This window comes from Erpetoichthys calabaricus, chromosome 13, assembly GCF_900747795.2.
Source record: "Erpetoichthys calabaricus chromosome 13, fErpCal1.3, whole genome shotgun sequence".
NCBI classification, from domain to species: Eukaryota; Metazoa; Chordata; class Cladistia; order Polypteriformes; family Polypteridae; genus Erpetoichthys; species Erpetoichthys calabaricus.
This window is the reverse complement of record NC_041406.2, coordinates 22,568,087-22,593,238: the sequence shown is the minus strand read 5'-3', so window position 1 is coordinate 22,593,238 and position 25,152 is coordinate 22,568,087. Positions and strand designations below refer to the sequence as shown.

At 43.4% G+C, this 25,152-nt stretch overlaps 1 protein-coding gene across 2 annotated transcripts in view; it reads right to left on the bottom strand.

Moving 5' to 3' along the window:
• The window catches only part of macf1b (microtubule actin crosslinking factor 1b), a 224,429-nt gene that overhangs the window by 38,738 nt on the left and 160,539 nt on the right, over nt 1-25,152 (bottom strand). For both annotated transcript variants that reach the window (XM_051935617.1, XM_051935616.1), the window contains exons 17-26: nt 23,019-23,120; nt 22,369-22,533; nt 21,692-21,847; nt 17,043-17,240; nt 16,432-16,560; nt 15,142-15,312; nt 8,941-9,096; nt 4,510-4,716; nt 4,267-4,386; nt 1,566-1,735 (exon numbers count right to left, since the gene is read on the bottom strand). In XM_051935617.1, the coding sequence (XP_051791577.1) occupies nt 1,566-1,735; nt 4,267-4,386; nt 4,510-4,716; nt 8,941-9,096; nt 15,142-15,312; nt 16,432-16,560; nt 17,043-17,240; nt 21,692-21,847; nt 22,369-22,533; nt 23,019-23,120 (1,574 nt within the window). The remainder of the gene's footprint in view (nt 1-1,565; nt 1,736-4,266; nt 4,387-4,509; nt 4,717-8,940; nt 9,097-15,141; nt 15,313-16,431; nt 16,561-17,042; nt 17,241-21,691; nt 21,848-22,368; nt 22,534-23,018; nt 23,121-25,152) is intronic.

Here is a 25,152-nt window from a genome sequence, read left to right as displayed (position 1 = left end):
ACTTTTTTTCCACCATAATTTGCAAATAAAGTCTTCAAAAATCAGACAATGTGATTTTCTGGATTGTTTTTTCTCATTTTGTCTCTCATAGTTGAGGTATACCTATGATGAAAATCACAGGCCTCTCTCATCTTTTTAAGTGGGAGAACTTGCACAATTGGTGGCTGACTAAATACTTTTTTGCCCCACTGTATATGTATATATTTGTGGCACTGCAATATAAGGGTTATTTCAGGGTGGTGGGGTGCATGTGTAAGGGATTGTATTTCTTTTTGTTGTTTATTTGATGTAATGTGAGGATAGATATTGACTATAGTTTTTGTGAGCTATAAATGCATTGGTATTAAGGGACTGTTTTGAGTAGAATAGAGGGTATACAGGAAATTTATTGGGGGTGTGATATTGACCTATCCTTTTATCATCTGCCGTCACCTAGGACAGATTAGTGGTAGCAATCGTCTCAGGTTAGTGCTCGAGACGAATTGTTACAAACTCTTCCTTTTAGGATCATCGCTGTACAACTAGGGAAAGATACAATATGTGTAGATGCCCCAGAAGACAGATGGGTGTCCCACCAAGGACGGAGATGGATCCCTTACCCGGCCAGGATGCCATAACGGAAGTGCAGGCAATACCTGGCTTGGATGCCTTATGATTCCCGTCCTGAGTGGGATGCCCAAAGGCTACAGGAATCAGTAAAAGAGGACGGCAGGGAGCAGTTCGTCCCCCACTATAATAGGTGGCAGTATCCCTCATGTAGAGTCCCAGTTTGGACACCTGTAGGGCTGCATGGGAGTTGGAGTTTAAAACGTCACCTCCAGTGACATCAGGAACACATGTGGCCAAGTGACACTAAACAGAGCAACACATAAACAAAAGAAACAAGATGGTAATAATATTAAATATTACAAAAATATTTCAAAAATGCTAAAAGGACCCACAAAAACAGGATCTCTGTGTGTTGTTAAAGTACAGAATACACAAAAACCAGAGCTAGAGAGGTGCCCCTCAGCTGACGGCATTCCTGCTTCTTTCTGTCTATCCCTTTACTTTTAATTTGCCATTTTGTCCCACCGTTTAAGTAACTCGTACACACACACACACACATACTTTATAACTGTTTATATTCTGTCAGGCCAGCCGCCCCTCCTGCACTGTATTGCTGGCACTTATAGCTACCTCTTTGGTCACAATGGCTGATTCAGATTTATTACAGACTAGCAGCAGCCCCTGGTGTTGCCTGGATTAAGTTATTTTAAGGCTGAACTATTTTACTTCTATTTGGTGATAGAAGACACAAAATTAATTTAGTTTATTTTACTAAATTAATTTATTTCAGTGCCCAAAATCCAGGAAAAGGTACTGCCCTCAAAACTCACTGTAGGAAAAAGGAAAAGAGTCAAATTTTGAGCTCCAAAGTAGTCAGTTGTCTCTTCCTGACAAAGTGAGCCATGTGTGCAAAGTTTTGTTGAGATTGGGCCAAGTGAGTGGAATTGTATAAAGAATAAAGACAGACAGACACACACTGAGCTTTATGTATAAGATGGACAAAGAGCTCCTCGCACCTTTCCATTGACTTTCCGCTGATTGTGTCCCACGTGTCCCTCAGCTCAGCCAACATGTCCTCCAGCTGCTGCTTATCTGCGGGACATTGAGATTTCTCTCTCAAAGACCTCCCGCTCTTCAAGGTGGCCTCGTAGACGGGCCTCTTGGATCTCAGCAGTTTCTGAAATTCCTGAGAATGCAAACATACAGATGTTAGTGGAAAGTAAAATGTGTTCACGCACCAATGGAATGAGTTGTAAAAAGTAACAATATTTCAAAATCGACATGAGCCACGTAGCCCACCTCTGTGTTCAGAGCTTCGTTTTAAGTTCTCTATGGACCTCTGTGTCCCCAAATCAGATTTCGGTGGTACTGAGCCTATGGAGTTGCAGCTCAACAGAACTCTGAGCAAGTTGGCCATTCTCATTTTTTAAAGATGTCTACACCAAGGGCTTTTTTTAGAAATCAGGACATGGTGTGATTTGCATTTTATAAAACTGATGCTAGTCCATGGAATCCCACATGCATTCTACCCTCATATTTACGCTCATTCGAGTTTGTGGCCTGGTAAGCCTTGTAAAGCAGGGGTGTGCAGCATCAGTCCTGGGGGGCCGCAGTGGCTGCAGGTCTTTGTTCCAACCCAGTTCCATAATGACTTATTACTAATGAAGCATTTATTGCCGAAATGACATTTTGATGCTTCATTTTAGGGGTCTCCCTTGTGGAATCGCACCACATGGCCATAGTGCCGTAACTGACGCTCCCTCACAATGCAAGTCATGTGCCTCATTCGGGACTCCATGAGCAACACAAAGTCAAACCAGCAGTACACAAGGATTCTCCAAAGAGACACAGTACCAAAGGAGTCCAGTCTTCATCTCAGGTCACTGGATAGCGTTCATGTCTCACAACCATATAGCAAGTCTAAAGACTTGGACCTTCATCCTTTTGCATAGATATTGGGAGCAACACACCCCCCCCCCCCCCCCCCCCCTTTCCAGTGACCTCATGACATCCCACGCTCTCCCAATCTGTCCACTGACTTCATAGGAAGAGTCACCAGAGACATGGATGTCACTGCCAAAGTAAGTAAACCTCTCAACGAGGTCGACACTCTCTCCACAGACAGACACACTGAAGATGGCCATGCCTAAGAGATCATTAAAGACCTGGCTCACAAGCCCAGACCCTCAGACTCCTCACTCAGTATCTTGAGAGCCTCCATTGACTCCGCGAAGATCACAGCATCTTCAGCAAAGTCAAGATCAGTGAATCTCTCTTCACCAACAGATGCCCCACAACCACTGAACCCCACGACCCTGCCCAACACCCAGTCCATACAAGCATTGAACAGAGTAGGAGCAGAACACACCCCTGATGAACCCCAGAATCAACTGGGAAAAACGCAGAGGTTCTGCCTCCACTCTGCACCCTTAGTGCCAGGAAGCAGTCGATGGTGGACTGCGGGATGGGTGGACTCGTGGCCTCGGAGCCCCTGCAGATTTAGTTTTTTTTCTTCGGCCCCTAGAGTTTTTTCTTCTTTTTTCTGTCCTCCTGGCCATTGCCTCTTACTTTATTCTTTGTTACTTACTTTTGCCAAATCTTATTTTTATATTTTTCTTTTTTTCTTTCTTCATCTTGTAAAGCACTTTGGGCTACATCATTTGTATGAAAACATGTTATAGCAGGGGTGGCGAACTCCAGGCCTGGAGTGCCACAGTGACTGCCGGTTTTCATTCTTACCATCTTCTTAATTAGTGACCAGTTTTTGCTGCTGATTACTTCTTTTAATTAGCTTGACTCAGGCCCCATAGTTGTTTCTTTTTCTTTAATTTGCAGCCAAACAATAAATGAGAGAAAAAACAAGCCACCACATGACCAGCTCACCCTGTGCCCATCGCACAATATCTGAAATTAAAGAGAGGTGATTGTCTTGGTAAGGTTGATCTCTCAGGTCACCAAAACATTTTGACGGCGTTCTTAGAAAGAACAGAAAAACAACAGTTTTCGAAATGTGTGCTGTGGCAGAATGAGAGCAGCAACAAGCCACGGAATTAAATAACGGGTTTAATAAACAGCAAGAATTGGCTTCTCATTAAGAAACTGGTTGGAGTGAAATTGGTTGGAGTTTGAAGCCCCAGTTTAGCTGCTCATCTGTTAGCTCGTTTCACATCTCATTTCTGCTTGGCTGTCATTTAATGAAGAAAGGAATCAATTCAGAGGGCTGAACTCTTCTAACAGGGCTATTAAAGTGATGGGGAAAAAGTGAATTAGCAGTGAAAACTGGTCAGTGATTAGGAAAAGGGTTAGAATGAAAACCAGTAGCCACTGCGGACCTCCAGGCCTGGAGTTCACCACCCCTGTGTTATAGAAATAAATGTAGTTGTAAAAACAGACTGCTCCGGTCACTGGTAGGTGAGTAAGTGATCACGGACAATCATGGACTTACATTTTCTGTCAGGTTTGTGAATATTATAATGGCCCTATATTTCCAATGACATTAAAAATACAGAAATAAAAGTGGGCACTAATTTGTATACAGGATTAAATGTAACAAAGTCCCCCCTCCCGTTTTCCCCTTTTGAGTCTCGCCCCCCATCCTCTGATTTGCATCACTTGTTTGCCCAGCTATATTTTCCCCTTTGTTTTCGGTGATTTTGCCAGACATGTTGTTTATCGCCAGCTTTCCCATGAAACACCACAACTGGAGGTGCAGCTCACCTTTTGCTCTGACAGCTGCTGCTTGATTTCCTCGTGTGAGACGGAGATTTCCTTGTGAGTGTCGAGCGTCTGTTCCACTTCCACCATCCAGTCAGCGAGAAGACGCCACGATTCGCTAAACTGCAAGAGAAAGAGCACATCGGCTGCTGAGAAGGATCAGGAAACCTCTGCGTGTGAAGTCCTCTGGTTGTGTTGAAGCTCCCCACAAGCCCTGGGCCGACTGCCATTTTGATCCCTGGATACCTGTTTGGCTTGCTTTTTTGCGTCTTCCAAGGATTTCCCCCTCTCATTTAGTCGCTGATTTAATTTTCTCCAGCGGTCCTGGACGGTCACCATGAGGTTCTGCACCACGGTGCAGTCTTGTTTCTTGCTGTACTCTTTAAGGCGCGACGCTAAGGCCTCCATGGTGGAAATCTTCTCACTATAGGCATTGACTTCTGTTACCAAGAGCTGAAAAAAAAGAGCAGGCAAAGTGGGCTGAAGCTCGAAAGTATCTTATTAATAAATAGATGATCTTCATTTAAAATTTGAAAAAAAATTTATAAAATACAATATATAAAGCTGCATGTCCCTGACTGACGCGACTTTCTTAGCTACTTGCCGGCAATTTGAAGAAAAACGGTTTGCACTAAAGGATCAGGTTCAAGGCCCGGAGGTCCACAAATATCCAACTACATTGAAAAGTTCATTTAAAAAAATCAGAGAAAAGTACCAGGAGGTTTTTGCATTTAATAGTCAGTCTAATAGTGGATTAATAGTGGTCTGTGGTGGGTGCAGAATAAGGCAGATGGCAGCAGGTCTGACTGGTTTGAGTCATTCTGTTAAATTGTGATCTTATTTATGTCTCGCACAGAAACGTATATCTAGAAGAATAATTATAATTATCAACGTTATGTAAGTGATACCAAACATAAAATATGAGTTTTTACTATAAAATGAACTCCTCATAGAATAATTCCATCTTAAATTATTCTAAAAACTGTTAAGATATTCACACTCAATGAATGAACACATCAGGACTTCATTCTGTCCTTTCCTTACGCCTTATGATGTGCATTTATGTTATCACTAGCTGGCCCAGTCCATAATAAGTCGCGGCAGAAATCTGAGCGCATGGGGGTCACCTAAACAGTCCACAATACCCACGATGAAGGGCATCATTCTCGTGGCCATTCTTGTGTTTACTAATTACCGTATATACTCGAAGACAAGTTCTCCCTTGGACTTGATTTTACCGTATAATTTCTGGTATTTTCTAATGTTGGTGGTATAAGTTGAATGCAGAAAACTCACGCTATTGGTCCAAGAGATTACGATATGCTAAGGCCCACCTGAGAGAGTAACCACGGAACACACGGCCTTTTATTTCTATGAGGGTGCAGCAATGCGCTGTATCAGCGTGTGCTCCTAACCTCTCTCTCTATGGTGCCTACATGACCACATGGTAATACCCGAACTATTCTGAAGTGACGTTTGCACTAATTTGTGTTTTTTGTCTCTCACACCCTCATACACCTTCATCGTAAGAGCATCCCTTATCTACGATGGAGCGTTCGATCAGAAGAAAAATTGAAGCTGGTTTTAAATTAAACGTTGTTGAAGTAGCGAAAGAAATTGGAAACTGTGCTGCTGCAACAAAATTCGATGTGTCTGAGAAACTGATGTGAGATTGGAGGAGGCAAGAAGATGTAAAAAAAAATAAATAAATAAGTGTCACATTTTTGAACGGGTGTATAAGTCGGGGTCTGATTTTATGATCGATTTTTAGGGTTTCACGGCCCGACTTATACGTGAGTATATACAATAAAAGCATTGCATTTTTCATTCCAACAGGTGGCGCATACAAACAACACTACAGCCTAATAAAAGAACCTTTTCATATATAAAAAATGGTTGGAAATAAAAAAAGACTGATAGAATGAAGTACTAATTCTATTTCAGACCATTGACTGTTAAACAGAAGGACATGGCAGACGGCCTGACGGTGGGGGTCTCAAACTGGTGTCCCTTGAGGCCGGTGCGTCCAATGTAATGGAATTTGTTATTTATTTACGTGATTTATTTCTGCTTTCATTTTGCTACATTAGTGAGGGCAGATCAGATCGTTTAACAGACTCAAGTAAGATGAGTACTCCCTCTTTCATGGTTGTTTTTTATTCCCTATATTTTTTTTCTTAATTAAGTTATAGGGTCCGTTTGCTGTCTCAGTTATGTGCCATTTGCTATAGGATTCTCAACAGCAGTGATGCACCATCTGTTGGAATAAAATATGCACTGCATTTATTTTTACGGTCATTCCAATAGCTGCTAAATCGCAAAGGTTAACCCTGAATGCACCCAACTGAATGTAACCACTGAACAGGCAGAAATCGGCTGGCATACACTTTAACCATACTGGACGTAGACTTCATAGAGCCACTAAGGCTTAACCTGGCCACTCTGGGATATTTTTGCATGTTTTATCGAGTTCCTTTTTATTTTTAATTATTATAACCCTTATTTTGGTACAGTAGATTGTTTGACATGTGTGTTGCCATCTTGCATTGTTTCGCTTATTGCCAATCACATGAAGGACTTCACACCACATGCCTATATACCGTGATGCCCCATACAGCTTCTGGCACCTTAGCTTTGCACCCCTTTACTTTACTTTTGCATTTTTCTGAAAGGCGCCCCTGATAAGACTTCACCTTCTTGGCTGTGAGCTCCAGGTCATCGTCATACTGAAAGGTGGTCCAGCACACCACCCGGCAGCAGGAGTTCTTCAAGGCCCTCTCGGTCGGTTTGGCTGCACTCGTCCTCCACTCAGTACTGAGCCATCTCCCTGACCCTGCCATCTATCTATCTATCTATCTATCTATCTATCTATCTATCTATCTATCTATCTATCTATCTATCTATCTATCTATCTATCTATCTATCTATCTATCTATCTATCTATCTATCAATCTATCGTGCCTTTCACACTATCTATCTATCTATCTATCTATCTATCTATCTATCTATCTATCTATCTATCTATCTATCTATCTATCTATCTATCTATCTATCTATCTATCTATCTATCTATCTATCGTATAGTGCCTTTCACACTATCTATCTATCTATCTATCTATCTATCTATCTATCTATCTATCTATCTATCTATCTATCTATCTATCTATCTATCTATCTATCTATCTATCTATCTATCTTAACCGTACTGGACGTAGACTTCATAGAGCCACTAAGGCTTAACATGGCCACTCTGGGATATTTTTGCATGTTTTATCGAGTTCCTTTTTATTTTTAATTATTATAACCCTTATTTGGTACAGTAGATTGTTTGACATGTGTGTTGCCATCTTGCATTGTTTCGCTTATTGCCAATCACATGAAGGACGTCACACCACATGCCTATATACAGTGATGCCCCACACAGCTTCTGGCACCTTAGCTTTGCACCCTTTTATTTTACTTTTGCATTTTTCTGAAAGGCGCCCCTGATAAGACTTCACCTGAAATGCCTTCTTGGCTGTGAGCTCCAGGTCATCGTCATACTGAAAGGTGGTTCAGCACACCACCCGGCAGCAGGAGTTCTTCAAGGCCCTCTCAGTCGGTTTGGCTGCACTCGTCCTCCACTCAGTACTGAGCCATCTCCCTGACCCTGCCACTCAAGAGCCCCCATACAGTGTGATGCAGCCGCCACCACCACCAGGCTTCACAATAGGGATGGTATTAGGCAGGTGATGAGCAGTCCTTGGACTTCACCAGACATGGTGCTTGGAGTTCTGCCCAAAGAGGTCAGTTTTTTTGTCTCATCTGGTCAGACAATCTGTCCTCATGCTCTCTTACGTTTCTTAAAGGTGTCTTTTATCCCAGAGTGCTTTGCGTGTGGGCCCTACTACCGTACACACCTGACTGATGGAGTGCTGCTGTGATGGTCACCCTCCTGATGGGTTCTTCCTTCTCAGCACAGGACTTCTAAAGCTCTGCTAGAGTGACCACTTTGTTCTTCATCACCTCACTGACTGCTTTATGCAATTTGAGGCCTCACTCTGATTTTTATCCCCTCGGCCCCCTGATCTGTGCCTCACCATAATTTGATCACGGAGGTCTCCAGAGAGTGCCTTAGACTTCAGGGCTTGGTTTCTATCTTGACCTGCAGTGTGAAATGTTGAGCCTACGTGCTCCGGTCTAAATGATGGCCAGTCAAATGAGTTTGCCGCAAGAAAGATCTTAAGGAAAATTCAATCAGACAGGATGTGCCTGCCCACAGTTTGGAGCGCCAGAGTTAAGGGTCCAGATGCTTTTATGAATGAGATTAATTTTTAATAAATTCAAAACCTTTCTGAAAATACATTCTCACTGTCATTATAGATTATGGAGTGTAGAGTGATGGGCAATCATGGCAAATGTATCCATTTAAAACGAAATCTACAAGTTAATAAAGTGAAGGGTTCCGAGCAGGGCTGTCTTAACAGCATTACAGGCCCCCCTGAGACAAAGCAGTGCACTGGGGTCCCTACTTACACAACCACTCAGCAAGTCACAACATACGTAGATTAGCTTGGGGCCCCCGGGCAACTGCCCAGTGTGCCCATGCGTTAAGATGGCCCTGGGTCCGAGTACTTTCAGACTCCCCCCCCCCCACCCCGTATACAGAATAAACAAATAGAGGTTTCCTTGACTTACCCTGTGCTCCTGCAGCTGCCCACTGACCCTGTCCAGGATGAGGCTGGGTGGTGACAAAGTCCTGAGCGTCTCTTCGGTCTCAGACATGGCCTTCAGGAGCTCCTGGATGCTGCTGTGAAATTCGTTTGCTACTGTGAGCCCTTCAGTCAGCTTCATCTAATTTTAGATCAGAGAGAGGAAAAGGGGCAGTCATTACGTTCACAGGAAAAGATTTCATTTAACGAGGGGAGGCAAAAGGCTTGTACCTGACTGGCCGTAAAAACGGTGATAAGGAAGGTGAAACTGGAGGACGGCGATCGCCTTTCTCCAAAATACATTTGTCTGTGAAACGCGAGTCAAGGCAGACTCCATCACAGCCCTTTTCCAGAACAGAATTAACACTTAACAGAGCGCCCACTCCTATGCCAGGACCGTTTAGGCCCAATTTTCACTGTTAGGAGGACCTGAGAAAAAGTGCAAACTCTACATAAAGACAGAGCAGTCCGGGTTGGCTGCAGGCTCCCTGGGCACTGCCAGAAGATTCTTGAACCCTCGTAAGGCCGAGATGAGGACGTGCCCAGTCACCAAGGGGTTGGTGCCAAAGGGCCAAGTGCTTTTAATAAAATCCGAACAAAAACAGGGTCCAAATGTGCAGTTCAATAAACAGTCTGACAATAAATAAATGAACAATCCGTTAAAACAAAGGTGTCATGTGGAGGTTACAAACGAGCAGTAAAAATATATCCCACAAAAATGAGGTGAAAATCTGCATCTGTCCATCCATTTAAAATAAACACGAGCCCCAGTGCATCTTCCTAAAATCTGGCATCTCCTCAGCTTATCCCATCAGGACCCTGCACCACGAGGAGACCCCCCCGCTAGCCGACAGGTGCAGTCATCCACTAAATCTCAGGTGTGAGGTCCTAAAGCTAGTTAGTCTGTTGGCATCCATAGGACTCTCCTCTGAACCCCACGCACGTCTCTCTCAGCCAGTCTGCCGGCACCAGAGGGGAGACCCCTACACGACAGGGTGGCTCCAACCCATCTGCACTGCTTTAAGGAGCACCCCTTCTCCAGCCCTGCATACCCCAACCTCCATTATTTCCTTCATCTCTTCTTCTTTTTTTCTTTCCTCTGATCTAGGGTGGTCTTACCAGTATCGTAGGCCCCCGGGCAAAGCAGTGCACTGGGGCCCCTGTTTTGATAACAATACAGAAACATACATAGGCATCCGAAACATTGTTGGGCCCCTGTGCTCCTTGGACCCCCAGCCAGTGCCCATCGTGCCCATACGGCTCCGCTTGATCTCACTTTTTGCCGTCCCCTCTCTGCCATGCAGACTCCCAATAAAGCGCCTGATTGGGTGCAGGTGTTGTTCTCCGCCTACTCCGAGGTGTGAATGAGGCACCTGACTGACCTGCTGGCACTGCCACATGAGATCAGCCAGGCACCCCAGTCCACCCTGGCATGTGCACACCTGCAGGCCCCGGAACCTGATTATTGATTTAAGTATTTCAATTCACCACTGACCTCTGAAAGCATCGACTGCAATTTATCAATAAATTGACCCTTATTTGATTTTACGTCATTTCTGAATTTGCCACACATGGAGACAAATGTAAAACAATAACTGAAACGCTGGCCACACTGAAGCTGTTATCTGATGCATTCATTTCATAAAATAAAGAGTATAAAAAAACAAGAAAGGAATTCGAAATGATAAAAAACACAAAATATCAGAATACAAAAACAAGCATCAAAGTGAAAATATCACAAAGGAAACCAAAGTAAAGAAAAGCATAAAAGAAAAAAGAGCACAGAGGGTAAAGACAAAAAAGTCAAAAATCCAAAATATACCAAAAATAACTCAAGGGAAGCACATACAGATAAAAAAAAGGAGAGAAAGAAATCAAGAAGAGAGTGAGAGAAGAGAAGAGAAAAAGCCGAGAAGGAAGGTTAGAGCTTGACGGGGGTACCTGGTAAAGGTGGGTGAGTGAGAGAGTGAGAGAAAAGAGGGAGAGAAGAGGGAGAGAAGGAGCAAGCAAGGAAGACAGAAAGAAGATGAGAGAGTGAGCGAAAAAGAGCGAGTGAACGAGAGAGAGAAAAAGAGAGCGGGAGAACGAGAAAGAGAGAGAGAAAAAAGAAAGTAAGTGAGAAAGAGAGAAAAACGGCAAGTGAGCGAGAAAGAGAGAGAGAGAAAAAGAAAGTGAGCAAGAAAGAGAGAAAAAGAGCGAGTAAGTGAGAAAGAGAGAGAGAGAAAAAGAAAGTGAGTGAGAAAGAGAGAAAGAAAAAGGGCGAGTGAGCAAGAAAGAGAGAGAGAGGAAAAGGGCGAGTGAGCGAGAAAGAGAGAGAGAAAGAGCGAGTGAGCGAGAAAGAGAGAGAGAAAGAGCGAGTGAGTGAGAAAGAGAGAGAGAAAAAGGGCGAGTGAGCGAGAAAGAGAGAGAGAAAGAGCGAGTGAGTGAGAATGAGAGAGAGAGAAAGAGCGAGTGAGTGAGAAAGAGAGAGAAAAAAGGGCGAGTGAGCGAGAAAGAGAGAGAGAGAAAAAGAAAGTGAGTGAGAAAGAGAGAGAAAAAGAGCGAGCGAGAGAGAGAGAAAAAGAAAGTAAGCGAGAAAGAGAGAGAGAAAAAGAAAGTGAACAAGAAAGAGAAAAAGAGCGAGTAAGCGAGAAAGAGAGAGAGAAAAAAGTGAGTGAGAAAGAGAGAAAAAGAAAGTGAGCGAGAAAGAGAGAGAGAAAAAGGGCGAGTGAGCGAGAAAGAGAGAGAGAAAGAGCGAGTGAGCGAGAAAGAGAGAGAGAAAGAGCGAGTGAGTGAGAAAGAGAGAGAGAGAAAGAGCGAGTGAGTGAGAAAGAGAGAGAGAAAAAAGGGCGAGTGAGCGAGAAAGAGAGAGAGAGAAAAAGAAAGTGAGTGAGAAAGAGAAAGAAAAAGAGCGAGTGAGTGAGAAAGAGAGAGAAAAAGAGAGCGAGCGAGAGAGAGAGAAAAAGAAAGTAAGCGAGAAAGAGAGAGAGAAAAAGAAAGTGAACAAGAAAGAGAAAAAGAGCGAGTGAGCGAGAAAGAGAGAGAGAAAAAAAGTGAGTGAGAAAGAGAAAAAGAAAGTGAGCGAGAAAGAGAGAGAGAAAAAGGGCGAGTGAGAGAGAGAGAAAAAAGAGAGAGAAAAAGAGAGCGAGCGAGAAAGAGAGAGAGAGAAAAAAAAGTAAGCGAGAGAGAGAGAGAAAAAGAAAGTGAACAAGAAAGAAAAAGAGCGAGTGAGCGAGAAAGAGAGAAAAAGAAAGTGAGCGAGAAAAAGGGCGAGTGAGCGAGAAAGAGAGAGAGAGACCTGCTGAATAACTAAGAGAGCAGTGAAGAGGGAAGGTAGCTGGCGCAGATCCCACGTTTACCAAAAATAACTTTTAATATTAAAGGTGCAGAATGCGCTTGTAAAAACACACGTTAACTAAGAGTAATATTTACACATTGTATGATTTTACGTGACGCCACCTATTTTTAGTATTGTTTATATATTTTTGGCTTACGTGTTTTCTGTGACTTTCGGTGATCTTTTGGCATGTTCCAAAAATATTTCCAATGAATAGTTCACGGCCAACTTGCAAATAACTGAAAAAGCAAATGTCAAGTTTGTGAATCTGGAGGGGCGACTAATCTTTAAGGTTTTTTTTTTTTTTGCTATGAAGATTTCAGTTTTGTAATTAGTTTTTGGATTTGGTATTGTTTTAAATAAGTTGTTTTTTTTTCTGTCTTTCTATTTTTTGTATGGAATACCATTTTGGCTCTCTTTTTGTGACTATGATCGGCGCTTCCATTGATATTTAAATTTCTGGTATAAATATGGTGGGGACAGCAATTTTGGCTGAAAAGAATTCTTATTTATTTGCTTAACAAGTCTAGAGGTTTGTTTCCAGTTTCTGATTGTGACTTCTCCTTTTGGTGTTCCCTTCGGATTTCATGCCTTACGGGTTCTCACCTCGTGTCTGTCTGATTTCATTTTGGTTCTGTCCTTACTAATCATTTCCTGGTTTTGTTCCTTCCATTTTTCACTTGCAGTAATCCTCAGGTGCTTTCAAGTACCCAAACAAAAAAAAGTAAACCAAGCAAACAAATCCAAAACCCTAATATGATCACCACAAACTTGTATAACTAGAAATTTAAAAACATAATGGTTAGAAACCACAAAATGACATGAAAAACAAGAAGCAAAGGGGAGCAGAAAGCACAGCTACAGCTGACCAACGCCACTGCACTGGAACAGTGGCAGCGAGAGCTTCAGTCAGCCGTCAGGTAACACAGCAAAGCCTCACGCCAGCTCCTTAGGGCAATAAGATTATCTGGGACCTCACCTAACAACTAAAGAAAAAATCGGGAGTGCTCTCCCCTCGACTTTCTCATATACTCAGATATTTGAGGAGTAAATCGAAAGACAATGATTATATTTTTATATTATGTACAGTAAAGAATCATCATCAACAATTCAAATCAAATAAATAATATATTGAACAATTATCATAAAAGTAAAGTTGAATAAATCAGACTCTGCAGCTGCAATGATAAAAGGTAAAGTACCACTTCTGGTTAACAGAAATAGCCCAAAAGTTGATATCTACGTTTTGCACCTCATACTTGTATGTAAAATTTGATTGACCTAAGTGAACGCGTATTCAGGTTACAGTGTTTACACACACACAGACATCCATCCATCCATTTTCCAACCTGCTGAACCCGAACACAGGGTCACGGGGGTCTGCTGGAGCCAATCCCAGCCAACACAGGGCACAAGGCAGGGACCAATCCCGGGCAGGGTGCCAACCCACCGCAGACACACAGACATAATTCTAAAAATGGTCTTTTCAGACTCAGGGAGGTATTAAACATCGAGATTCATCAAAATCTCAAAATGGAATTTTTGGAGGATTCCAATACTTTCCCTACACTTCGTATACGACAAAGTCAGGGAGGTCTAAAACATCGAGATTCATCAAAATCTCAACATCAAATCTTCGGACGACTACAATGCTTTCCCAATACTTTGTATACAAGAAAGTAAAAACTTTGGGGAAAATGAACTTAAACAAGCAGAGGGCATGTGTAATATAAGAGAAGACTAAAAGAAAATGGTTGACAATTATGGAACAACTAATGGAAATAAAACTAAAAAAGGAGATCTTGAGAAAAAAACAAAATTCAAAAGGATCAACAAACAAAACCTCAGAGCGAGGCCCACAGGTGTTTCATACAGAAAACAAGAAAAGTCGTAAGAGACGACTCCATGGAACACGTCACAGCGAACTGGAATGGTGCCACTTCTAGACTGGCATGAGTTTTAGTCAAACAGTTAAAACAGCCATCCTTTTTCTGCTGCTTATCTGGCATTGCTCACAAAGGCAGCAGCCTAAGGAAAGATGCCCAGATGTCTCTTCTTCCAGCCCCTTTTTCCAACTCCTCTGAGGGGATATCAAGGCCCTCCCCGACCAGCATGTCCCTGGTGAGCTCTCTTTCTGCAGTGAGGAGTCCAGGAGGCGTCCTAGTGAGATGCCGATCCCCCTCGGCGGGCTCCTTTCTCTGCGGAGGAGCAGTGGCCCTGCTTTGTCTTCCTCCTGAATGTCTGTGCTCCTCACCCTGTCTCTAAAGCTGAACTTAGACCCCTCACACAGACAGGTCACGTTGGTGTATCCGCTTGTATCCACGATGAAGATCTCTCAGTCTCTATCTAAAGCTCGTGGCCACAGGTGAGTGCAGGCATGTAGAGCAAGTGGTAGATCAAGAGCTCCTCTCCACTCACCTCTACGGAGCGGTGCAATGCCTCACCTAAAAGTCAGAAACTCGCATTCGATCAGCTCGGCACCGAGTAAGAAGACTGTAGGCATACTATACTGTGCCTAGCAGCCTGGTCCATGACTACACCCTACTCCTGTGTTACTGACCGAGTCTGGAAATTTTTGGGTCTCCCCTCGTATTATAAAAATTCAAGAGGATTAGAAGAAGAAGTACAAGATGAACAGTACCAGACGATCTAACTTTAACACCTGGTCATCCTTTTCCTGTTGTTTTGACCAAAATGGACTCACCTTTAATCTCTTGCTTGGCCAGTTTATAGAGATGTCAGTCGACCTAACGCGTGTTCTTGGACTGAATAAAAGTACCAAAGAGAGACTATGGACGCTCCATAGAGGAGGACACACCAAATGATGGAGATACGTGCCGACTGCTCTACACTCGATGTGGGCACACTGACCTTTCTGTCAAGCACCTTGCTGTGCACGGCCTCCCACTTCTGCTCCATGATGCACAGGCTGTGCTCTGTGCTTGAACCACGAGCCACTTCACTGTTCGCCAAAAGCCTGTGGATGGCATCCCTCACATTATTGTACACCTGCAGCTTAGACTCCATTGCTTTGCACAGCTCCTGGAAAAGAAAAAAAAACAACTTGTTTAAGAAAGAGTGACATGGGTGTTTAGTAAAAAGTCTGATGTGTGAAGGCTGAGCAGGGTCCATGCTAGGAGCACTTCACGTATGCAGTGATTGACCAACATTGAGTGGTCACGTCAGGTCAGGTTAGGGAACATGCACTGGTACAGCGTATTGCCAAACCCCCCACATGATGAAACAGCTCAGGTTCCTGGTTGACATCCCCCAGGGTCCAGTCTCATCTTCCAGAAATGACCCTCTATCTGCTGCAGCCAGGTGTTAAGTGGGCAACCTCTTGGCCTGGTCCAGCCACTCGGGTCCTCAACAATGAGGATCTTACGAGCCGGATCACCCTCAGGGGAAATGCGCCACATGGCTGTAGTGCCGTAACTCACGCTCCCTCACAATGCAGGTCATGTGCCTCATTCGGGACTCCATGAGCAACACAAAGTCAAACCAGCGGTAGCCAAGGATTTTCCGGAGAGACACAGGAGTCCAGTCTTCATCTCAGGTCACTGGATAGCGTCCATGTCTCATAACCATATAGCAAGACAGAAAACATCAGGACTCTAAAGACTTGGACCTTTGTCCTTTTGTAGATACCGGGAGTGCCACACACCCCTTTCCAGTGACCCCATGTCCTCCCCATGCTGTCCCAATCCATCTACTGACTTCATAGGAAGAGTCACCAGAGACATGAATGTTACTGCCGAGGTAAGTAAACTTCTCAATGAGGTCGACACTCTCTCCACAGACAGACACACTGCTGATGGCCATGCCTAAGAGGTCGTTAAAGGTTTTTGGTTTTTATCAGGACACACGTAAGCCCAGACCCTCAGACTTCTCACTCAGTCTCTCGAGAGCCCCGATCAGAGCCTCCATTGAGTGCTTAGAACCAAAACTGTAAATAACAAAGTGCACTTGGCTGAACGTTTATGGAGAGTGTGAGTTGCCACTGTCTTCTGTAGGCAACACACACATTATAGCATCCTGGCACCAGCAAAGACAACACAAAATTAGAGGGGAGGAACCAGAAACCATGACTGGAAATGAAATACTTCATCAGCCTGAAGATACCAACAATGGGTTTCAATCAAAAACTGGGCCCTTAGATACCAGGTGTGCGGCGAGCTTCTCCTTGGCGGTGTCTGGTAGGCCCCAGACAGGTTTAGAGGAGGACAGCCTCAGCTCCGTCTGTTCAAGCCATTGTAGGAGGTCCTGGATCTCCATCGTCACGTCATGAACCTGTAAAAGGGGCACAAAATTAAAAAGCTGTAAAAAAATCACAACAGACAGTTACCTGAATTTATCAGTGTGCCACGCTGAAATGGAGACCAGATCTGCTATGATGGGTATAGTCCACCATCATTTAATGACCATGCAGCCCCTGCCCAAAAATGGAGATTGTGTCTGAAATCTAAGAATAAGAATGTCTGGGGTGACAGCTGGGGAGGTGTGGTGAGTGGTGGTGGAAGTGTGCATAGATGACAAATGAACGTTAGCATTGTGCCTTAAAATCTTGGATGATGGCTTTAATTCCCAAAAGGTGCCAAACAGATATCACACAAAGAGTGTTATATGAATGACGTCACTCATCTCGGCTCGTCTCCTCACATCCTTTTCTTGGTGGCAGCAGGCCAAACCGGTCATCCCAGACATTGTGACAAAGGCAAAGTCTGACCATTTTAGGTGAAAATGGACTGTGCTGGCATTGCACGTTTGCCTACCTGGCTTAAGTTGTTTTCCAACTCCAGTTGCCGTCTCTCCGTCTCACAGCGGACATACTCCCAGCGTTCATTGAGGTCCTCCAGCCTGGCCTGTAGCCCGTGAGGCCTGTCTCCTGCACCCGACTCTAAAAGCTCTCGGCCGGCTTGGTTCAGCGACTCTATGGTGCGCATGTGGGACATCACATCGTTTCTGAGAACCTAAGGAACCACACAGACACGGCTGTCATCACTTCTTTTGTTTTTTATAAATTTAAAAAATGTGTAATTGCCTAAGAATAAACTTCGGCGTTCCTCAGCATTATTTTAAGAGCCTGACATACTGTAGGAGAAGTAATCAAGCCAGTGTCGCTTACCTTTGGGGTTTGTTTTATCGTAATCAGGCTCAGAGCCCAATGATCATTATTTCAGCGTGATGTAGCCATCTTGTGGTGTTATATTTTAAAAAATCATCAAAAGATAACAAATTGCAAAGTTTGAGGCACACAGCTGTTGTCTTAATGTTTCACTCAATGAAAGATGTCTTGTATCTTTACTTGTAGTAATGAGGATCTCACTTTCAAGAGTAACCACATGAACATAATATTCATGGGTGTTAACACTCCCACCATAAACTTTATTTTATGAGGCAGCTCTCACAGTCAAATCTTTTTATCATTCTTTACGTGTGGGAGGCTGTTTACAGGCTCAAATGGTGTCATTTCTCAGCCGGACCAGGGGTTGGCGCTGCCTTCTAATACTCGCTCCTTTTGTCCCCCTGCAGACCTACTGAAGACCGTACCTCCCAGTAGCACCACCTCTGTTCCTCCATGTAATGACATCACTTCCAGCCCCATATAAGGATGTCCTACCTGGTCCAGAATCCACCTCCACAGACATCACTTCCTCTTCCGGCCTCCCGAAATTCCACCTCTTCCTGCTTGTGCAATATATATAAATACTGTATGTATGTCTGGATGATGGTGAAGGTGAGTCCCCTATGACTCCTAGGTCCTTCTCATAAACTGTACTTTTGATTTTCCGACCTCCCACTGTGTATTCAAACCTCACATTTTTATTTCCTACGTGTAATACTTTACATTTACTGACATTAAATTTCATCTGCCACAAATCTGCCCAAGCCTGTGTGCTGTCCAAGACCCTCTGTGATGATTCAATGGATCCCAGATTATCTGACAGCCCACCTAGTTTCTCCTTATAGCTCACACCTCTTAGTCCTGGAATCATTCTACTCAGTCTCCTCTGGACTTTCTCTAGTGCTGCTATGTCTTTTTTTGTAATATGGTGGACCAGAACTGTACACAGTACTCCAGGTGAGGCCTGACTAGTGTACTAAACAGCTTAAGTGTAACCTCCCTTGACTTGTATGCTGCACATCGTGATATGTAACCTAACATCTCGTTGTGTTGTCTGCTGTCTGGATGTACTGTAGATAATGAGGAGTCCACTGTGACTCACAGGTCCTTCTCGTAAGGGGCACTTTCAAGTCTCAGACCTCCCATTTTGTATTCTAACCTAACATTTCTACTTCCTACGTGTGATACTTTACATTTACTGACATTACATTTCATCTGTCACAAATCTGCCTGTATGCTGTCTAAGACCCTCTGTGATGATTCAATGACTTCCTGATTATCTGACAGCCCACCTAGTTTGGGATTATCTGTTTCTTTAACTAGTTTTTTGATTATATCCTTGTCCAGATTATATATGTATATTCAAGAAGCCTCAGCATTGATTCTTGAGGGCTAGTATTTACATTTCAGACCTCATTGATGGTGAGGATGTGGAGGTGGGGAGGGCATATAAGTACCTCAGAGTACATCTGAATGAGTGGAGTGCTGTGTACAAGAAGGGTCAGAGTCGCCTCTATTGCCTGAGGTGGCTGAGATTGTTTATCATATGCAGGCTGATGGCGAAAGCCATTTCTGTAACATGTTCACACCTTGGGCTGTTAGGCTCACAAGGCCTTATAAATGTTTTAAACAAGCAATTCTCATTCTAAAGTATGCAGCTACCCTGGATGTATCCTTGAAAGAGTGCCATAAGATTACCATAGATAGATAGATAGATAGATAGATAGATAGATAGATAGATAGATAGATAGATAGATAGATAGATAGATAGATAGATAGATAGATAGATAGATAGATAGATAGATAGATAGATAGATAGATACTTTATTAATCCCAATGGGAAATTCACATTCTTCAGCAGCAGCATACTGATACAATAAATAATATTAAATTAAAGAATGATAATAATGCAGGTGAAAAACAGACAATAACTATGTATAATGTTAAATGTTAACGTTTACCATATCTCTTATATATATTTCTCTTCTGGTTCGTCCTGCTTCCACTTCAAAACCAGTCTCGCCCACACGCAGCCGACACGGCATTTCTCGATTCCTATTCGTCCTCTTCCATGTCATGTACTATACTGGCCTGCTGAGCGTAATCCATCCAACAAGTACTCGAGGTGCTGCCACAACGGTAAAGTAGCTTTACCACCTTTGCGGGAGCCACCTGTGTCTTTACAACAGCTTCTTACACAGCAAACATCAGAAGCTAAAAATTATCGTGAACACATTCGAGAATACAACTCTTCTCTAGCGTTTGCTTCCATGGGTGCACAGATAACTCAACCTCCTGGCCACGGACCATTAAAATATACAGGCAAATTTATCACCAAATCTCTCCACTATACGCTAACACTTCTACCTCTCCAGGGTATGGACAGTTGAATGTTTTTGACACAGCGCAAGCTACTGAAGTACACTTACAAAATAAAGTAAACTCTGCATGCAGCGAAAATGTACTTCTCCAGCTAGATTCCATGCTCAGAATCATCAACCCCTTCGCTAAATCATACAAACACCTGCATGAAATCGCTCAGTCCAATCCAACAGCATCTGTACGAATGGTTTTCAAGGAAAACCCTAGGCAGGATTATACGACGATACAATGCCCCGACATGTCACACCGACGATGCAGTGATTTTCGATGGAGAAGATGGCAAACCACCTGCCGAAAGGGACATTTGCATCTATCCCATAGGCAACTCCTGTAAACAGATTTCCATGCTTGATATGAATTGCGATCCTATGGTTTACCCACTTTTATTCCCTTTACGGAGACATTGGCTGGCACAAACATTTACAACATGTTCCTGATAAAAGAACCGCCAAGCGAATAAGTCTTACTCAATGCCAATTTTACACGTACAGATTAGCAATGAGGAATACATTTAGTATTTTGCACTCCAACGGCAAACTATTCCAACAGTACATCGTAGATGCGTATGTTAAAACAGAGGGGCACGCGTCTCAACTATCTCAGATTACATCAACAAGATCTGCGCATCGAACTATCAGATGCTCTGCAAGAAAACGCTGAAAATAACAACGTACATGTAGGCAAAATGATCATATTACCGTCCACATTTCCAGGAAGTCCAAGATACATGCAACAAAACTATCAGGATTCCATGGCCATAGTACGTAAATTCGGAAATCCTGATTTATTTATCACTTTCACATGTAATCCTGCTTGGCCGGAAATTCTTCATGCATTGTCGCATACCCAAAGACCAGAGCACAGACCTGATATTGTAGTACGAGTCTTTTGGATTAAGCTGCAAGAATTACTTCGAGACATTCTACAACAACATCTTTTTGGGGTTGTTCTTACACTGCCGTATGGTAAGGCGGGCGTCGGCTAGTAAGAAATATTATTACACTGGCGCCTCTCTAGCCTCTGACCTTGAGGCCAAGTGCCATAAATCTATCCATTGTTAGGCTTTAGATCCTGCTGTGCTTTTTAAGGACACGTGCTTGCCTAATATTTGCATGCTATCAGCTATATGCTAAAGGTGCTCTTATATATTAATAACTATAAGCGCTTGTCACAAAGAACTGTCAGCATATCTGTGATTGCAGAGCAGGAATAACTCTTGCATGATATGCTCCTTAGATGTCTTTGTTAAATAAATGTCATGTAGTCCAGAGAGCCTCTGCTTACTATTGATGAAGAGAGCTGGGGCCTCAAAATGAAGAAGAATCTGAAACCATAATAAGGACACACCTACATGTTTTCTTGTGTCATTTTCTGTTATTTAGTACGCTGAGGAAAAGGCACTGGTGCAGGTGACAGCAGCAAACTAAATAAACTGACTGAAAAGGCCGATTCATTCTGTGCAGTCAGGCTGAAGTCACGGGAGATACAGAGGGTCATCTGGCTAAGCTGCTTACTCTCTGGTCCCGTCGGAGGCTTTGGCTAAAGAGCAGAGCACATTCAGTAACAGGCCGAGAGAAACGCATTGCTCCAAGGTGGGCTACCCTCCACCATCAGGCTCAATAACGAGTCGCCCCCAAGCAAAGGTGGTCTTGTACTCAGTATGCTGACATCTTAACAGACAGTGGCACTAAGAACAAATGTACTGTGCTAATAACGGACATCTTGTACTGTGATAAGTATGTGCAATTAGTAGAATCACTTAGTATCTGTCTGTCTGTCTGTCTGTCTGTCTGTCTGTCTGTTCATTCAAATTCAGGACAAATCAACATTTAACGTTCAGATTTCTGCCAGTCAGTTTGGTGAATGCAGAGAGACCACGGTTTGAAGGAGGCGCTCGGTCAGGTCTTTAGATACCTTGTGCTTTGCCAGTTCAATCTCACAGGTCTGCAGATCGATGCTGATGGTTCGGCCCCCTTGCAGCTGCTCAGTAGTCCGTGACAGCCAAGTGTGCAGCTCATCCATGGTGTGCTGGAAGTGTCCAAGGCCCAACAACGCAGACTCGAGCTGATGCTGTAATGAAATGAAATGTTTTTGGTAATGTGTGCACAAAGAGTTGTGTTTAGTAACAGCTGCATAGTCTTCTTCATCTGTGAGAAAAACAGAGATTCCTTGTTTTCCTTTTGTTCAAATGTACACAGGGAGTCTTACTCGCTCTGTCCAGTCAGGTACATGAAAGTTCGTACAGGTCACCCACGTACAATACGACAAAACAAGTGCAGGACAGCATAACTACAGAACAGAAGAGAGGCCTTACATTACTTGGTCACACATTGTTGGATGTTAAATGTATGTTGCCACATTGATTAACAAGCAACATTTTGAAGAACTGTAGGAAAAAACTATGAAGCCAGACATGCAACAGTCTCCCTATAGGATTTAAACTCAGCATCCTAGAACCGCCATCTTAGATAGCTGCACTGTGATGGTGTCACGCGATGACTTGTCACTATCAATGAGAAGGCTGTTGGATATAAAGGTTACCTACGTTTGAAGAAACAGGTAGACATCTTAGCTACCACTGTAGGCCATACCTGTCTGCTGACGGTTTCCTTTTCCAGATGGTCCCACCGCCGCCTGAAATCAGCAAGACGAGTATCAGCTTCATCCTGATCAGACCGTGATGGAAATCGAGAGGCGAAACGATGATTCAGGCTCTCCATCTCAATCTTCTGTTGATAGAGTTCTCTCTTGGCATCCTTTTGGAGGAAGAAAAGTTTGAACATACACATGAATCACTTTTGACATTTGCATAGTCTCCTGTTATAATTTTAATAATACATTTTATTTATATAGCGCCTTTCCCAAGGTTAAGGCGCTTCATAGAGTCTCATAAAGAAGCAGCAGGGTATGTAACATTGGATACAAATGTTTCCTGAATAGAACACTAAAGCAGATCAATTCATGAACAATACATACAAGAAAAAGCTGAAAGAAGTGGAAAAAGGGAAAGTTTAATGCCAAGTGTTATTAACAGGGAGGAATGGCAGGAACATGCGTGTGCCTGAGTCCACTACCCTGATTTTTAAAAGTAAATGACCAAGTAGTTTGAGAAGACTTGGTCAGCACACCACTTGGTCATCTGTGTTTGTGGGGGTCTCTGTGAAGGCTGCCACCAGTTTGTGTTCAGAATCCAGCATGATGTGAACTGGCACAACCCCGTCTTCTGAAACGTCTGCCTCACCTTTAGTTCACAAAGCTGCTGCTTCACTGTTTCCAAGTCCACACCGACCAAAAACTCCTTTGCTGTGGACGTCTCTGCTGATTCCAACCACCGAAAGAGCCGCTGGGAACACAAGCAGAAATGGCTGTGAATTATGGCTGAGCGGTTACAGGAACACAGCTGAGCCATAGATAGATAGATAGATAGATAGATAGATAGATAGATAGATAGATAGATAGATAGATAGATAGATAGATAGATAGATAGATAGATAGATAGATAGATAGATAGATAGATAGACAGACTTTTTATAGAAGCTATAAATAAATAAACCCACACACTTTTGGTGTGAACATACAGTACACTGAATGACTATAAGGTAAAAAAATTAAAAACAAAACTTCTGGCTTGGCTGTCCCAGTCCCAGTGAGGCATTGTGCAGATGTTTTGCTGGTGCTGTTGGTATCAAGGAGCCCCCCATAACTTTTCCTGACACACTCTGCAGAATGACTCGTTGGCTGAAAGTCTTCAGTGTTCTTGTGTCACAGAGAGGATGTGCAGCATTGTTCATAACGGCACTCAGTTTTGTTTTCATTCTCTCCCGAGTGCGTCCCTTAACTGAGCCTTCCCTTTTATTGAAGTGAAGTTACTGGCCCAGCACACCACACCGGCCATCACAGAACTGTAGAAGATGTGAAGGATGTCACTACCCTCATTACAGGAGCTCAGTCTCCTAAGGATAAAGAGCCCGCTCTGCACCTTCTTCTATAATAGCTCCTCTGTGTTGTGAGACCAGTCCAACCTGTCATTGATGCGGACCTTGACCACCTCTGTGTCCACTCCTTGATTAGTGACCAGACATAGAGGCTCTTTGGTGTGGTGAAAGTCAATAAGCAGTTCCTTAGCTTTGCTGATGTTAAGTTGCTGACAATTCTCTTTGCACTAAGAAACAAGCTTCTCCCACTGACTCCTCTCCTCTGTTTCATCCCCCTTATCAATACCCCCATAGCTGCAGAATCCTCTCAGAGTTTCTCACCTGACCTATCACTTATATTTACAGTCTGAGGTGTGCAAAGTGAAGAGTGAAACAGACAGGCCTGCTCCTTGTGGTGCTCACACAGTCCTTGAATGTCACACCCTGGGGTCTGCTGGTCAGACAGTCCATTATCAGGACTCCATTGGCTCGTCCACCTGCACATCTTTGAGTTTAACTTGCTGGAGAAATCAATAAGCAGAATCCTCACCGTGCGGCCAGCTTTGACCAGGTGAGACTAAGTCTTCTGGAGCAGACAGTTAACTACCTCCTCCACTCCAGTCTTTGTCTGATAGGTAAAAACTGATGAGTGAAGCCACAACGACCTTAAGTCATACATCAGTTTAGAAACCGATGAGAAAGAGAGTGCATGATGAACCAAAAATAACTAAAGGAAAATTATCAATCAATTTGCTGCTGGAGCTGTGGTCATTTTGAAGTAAGTTAAATTATGAAGTTGTCGTAAATGTTAACGGGACAAAAAAAAAATCACAGGCAACAACATAAATGATATTAATTCAATCTGATCACATTCAACAGCTTCAGTTCAGAGACTGGTCTTTGGTGTTGAAAGATTAAGCAGGAGAGACCCTCAGGACTGCGTTCAGTTAAATGAAGCCCTGAGATGCACTCGTGGAGCTCGGTCTTTGACACGCATTAGAATACGACACAAGTGAAATGACACTACAGGTGACAGTGGGGTTGGTTATGGGGAACAACAACAAGAGCAGGGGCAGGAATGGGAATGCTCATCCAGGCTGAGGACCGGTGGGGGCCCCAGGATGGCCTGGGCACAAATTCAACATGCCGTGATTTGACAGCCATCTTTGATGTCAAGTGAAGCTCCCCAAGAAGATAAGGTCTGCCACTTTGTAAAATGAACGGATGCCTCTTGACTTGCTTAAGGCCACACTTGGGATTTCCCAGATGTGTGCCCTGCACTCCATTTTTGTTTTCTTTTATTTGCCTTATACAATTTCTTGTATTAGTAATTTGTTAATTTTCGCATACCCCTTGGGGTCAGAGTGCTGGGTCAGCCGTTGATCAGTGCCCCTCAAGCAATTGCAGGTTAAGGGCCTTGCTCAAGGGCCCAGTAGAGTAGGACCCCTTTTAGCAGTGATG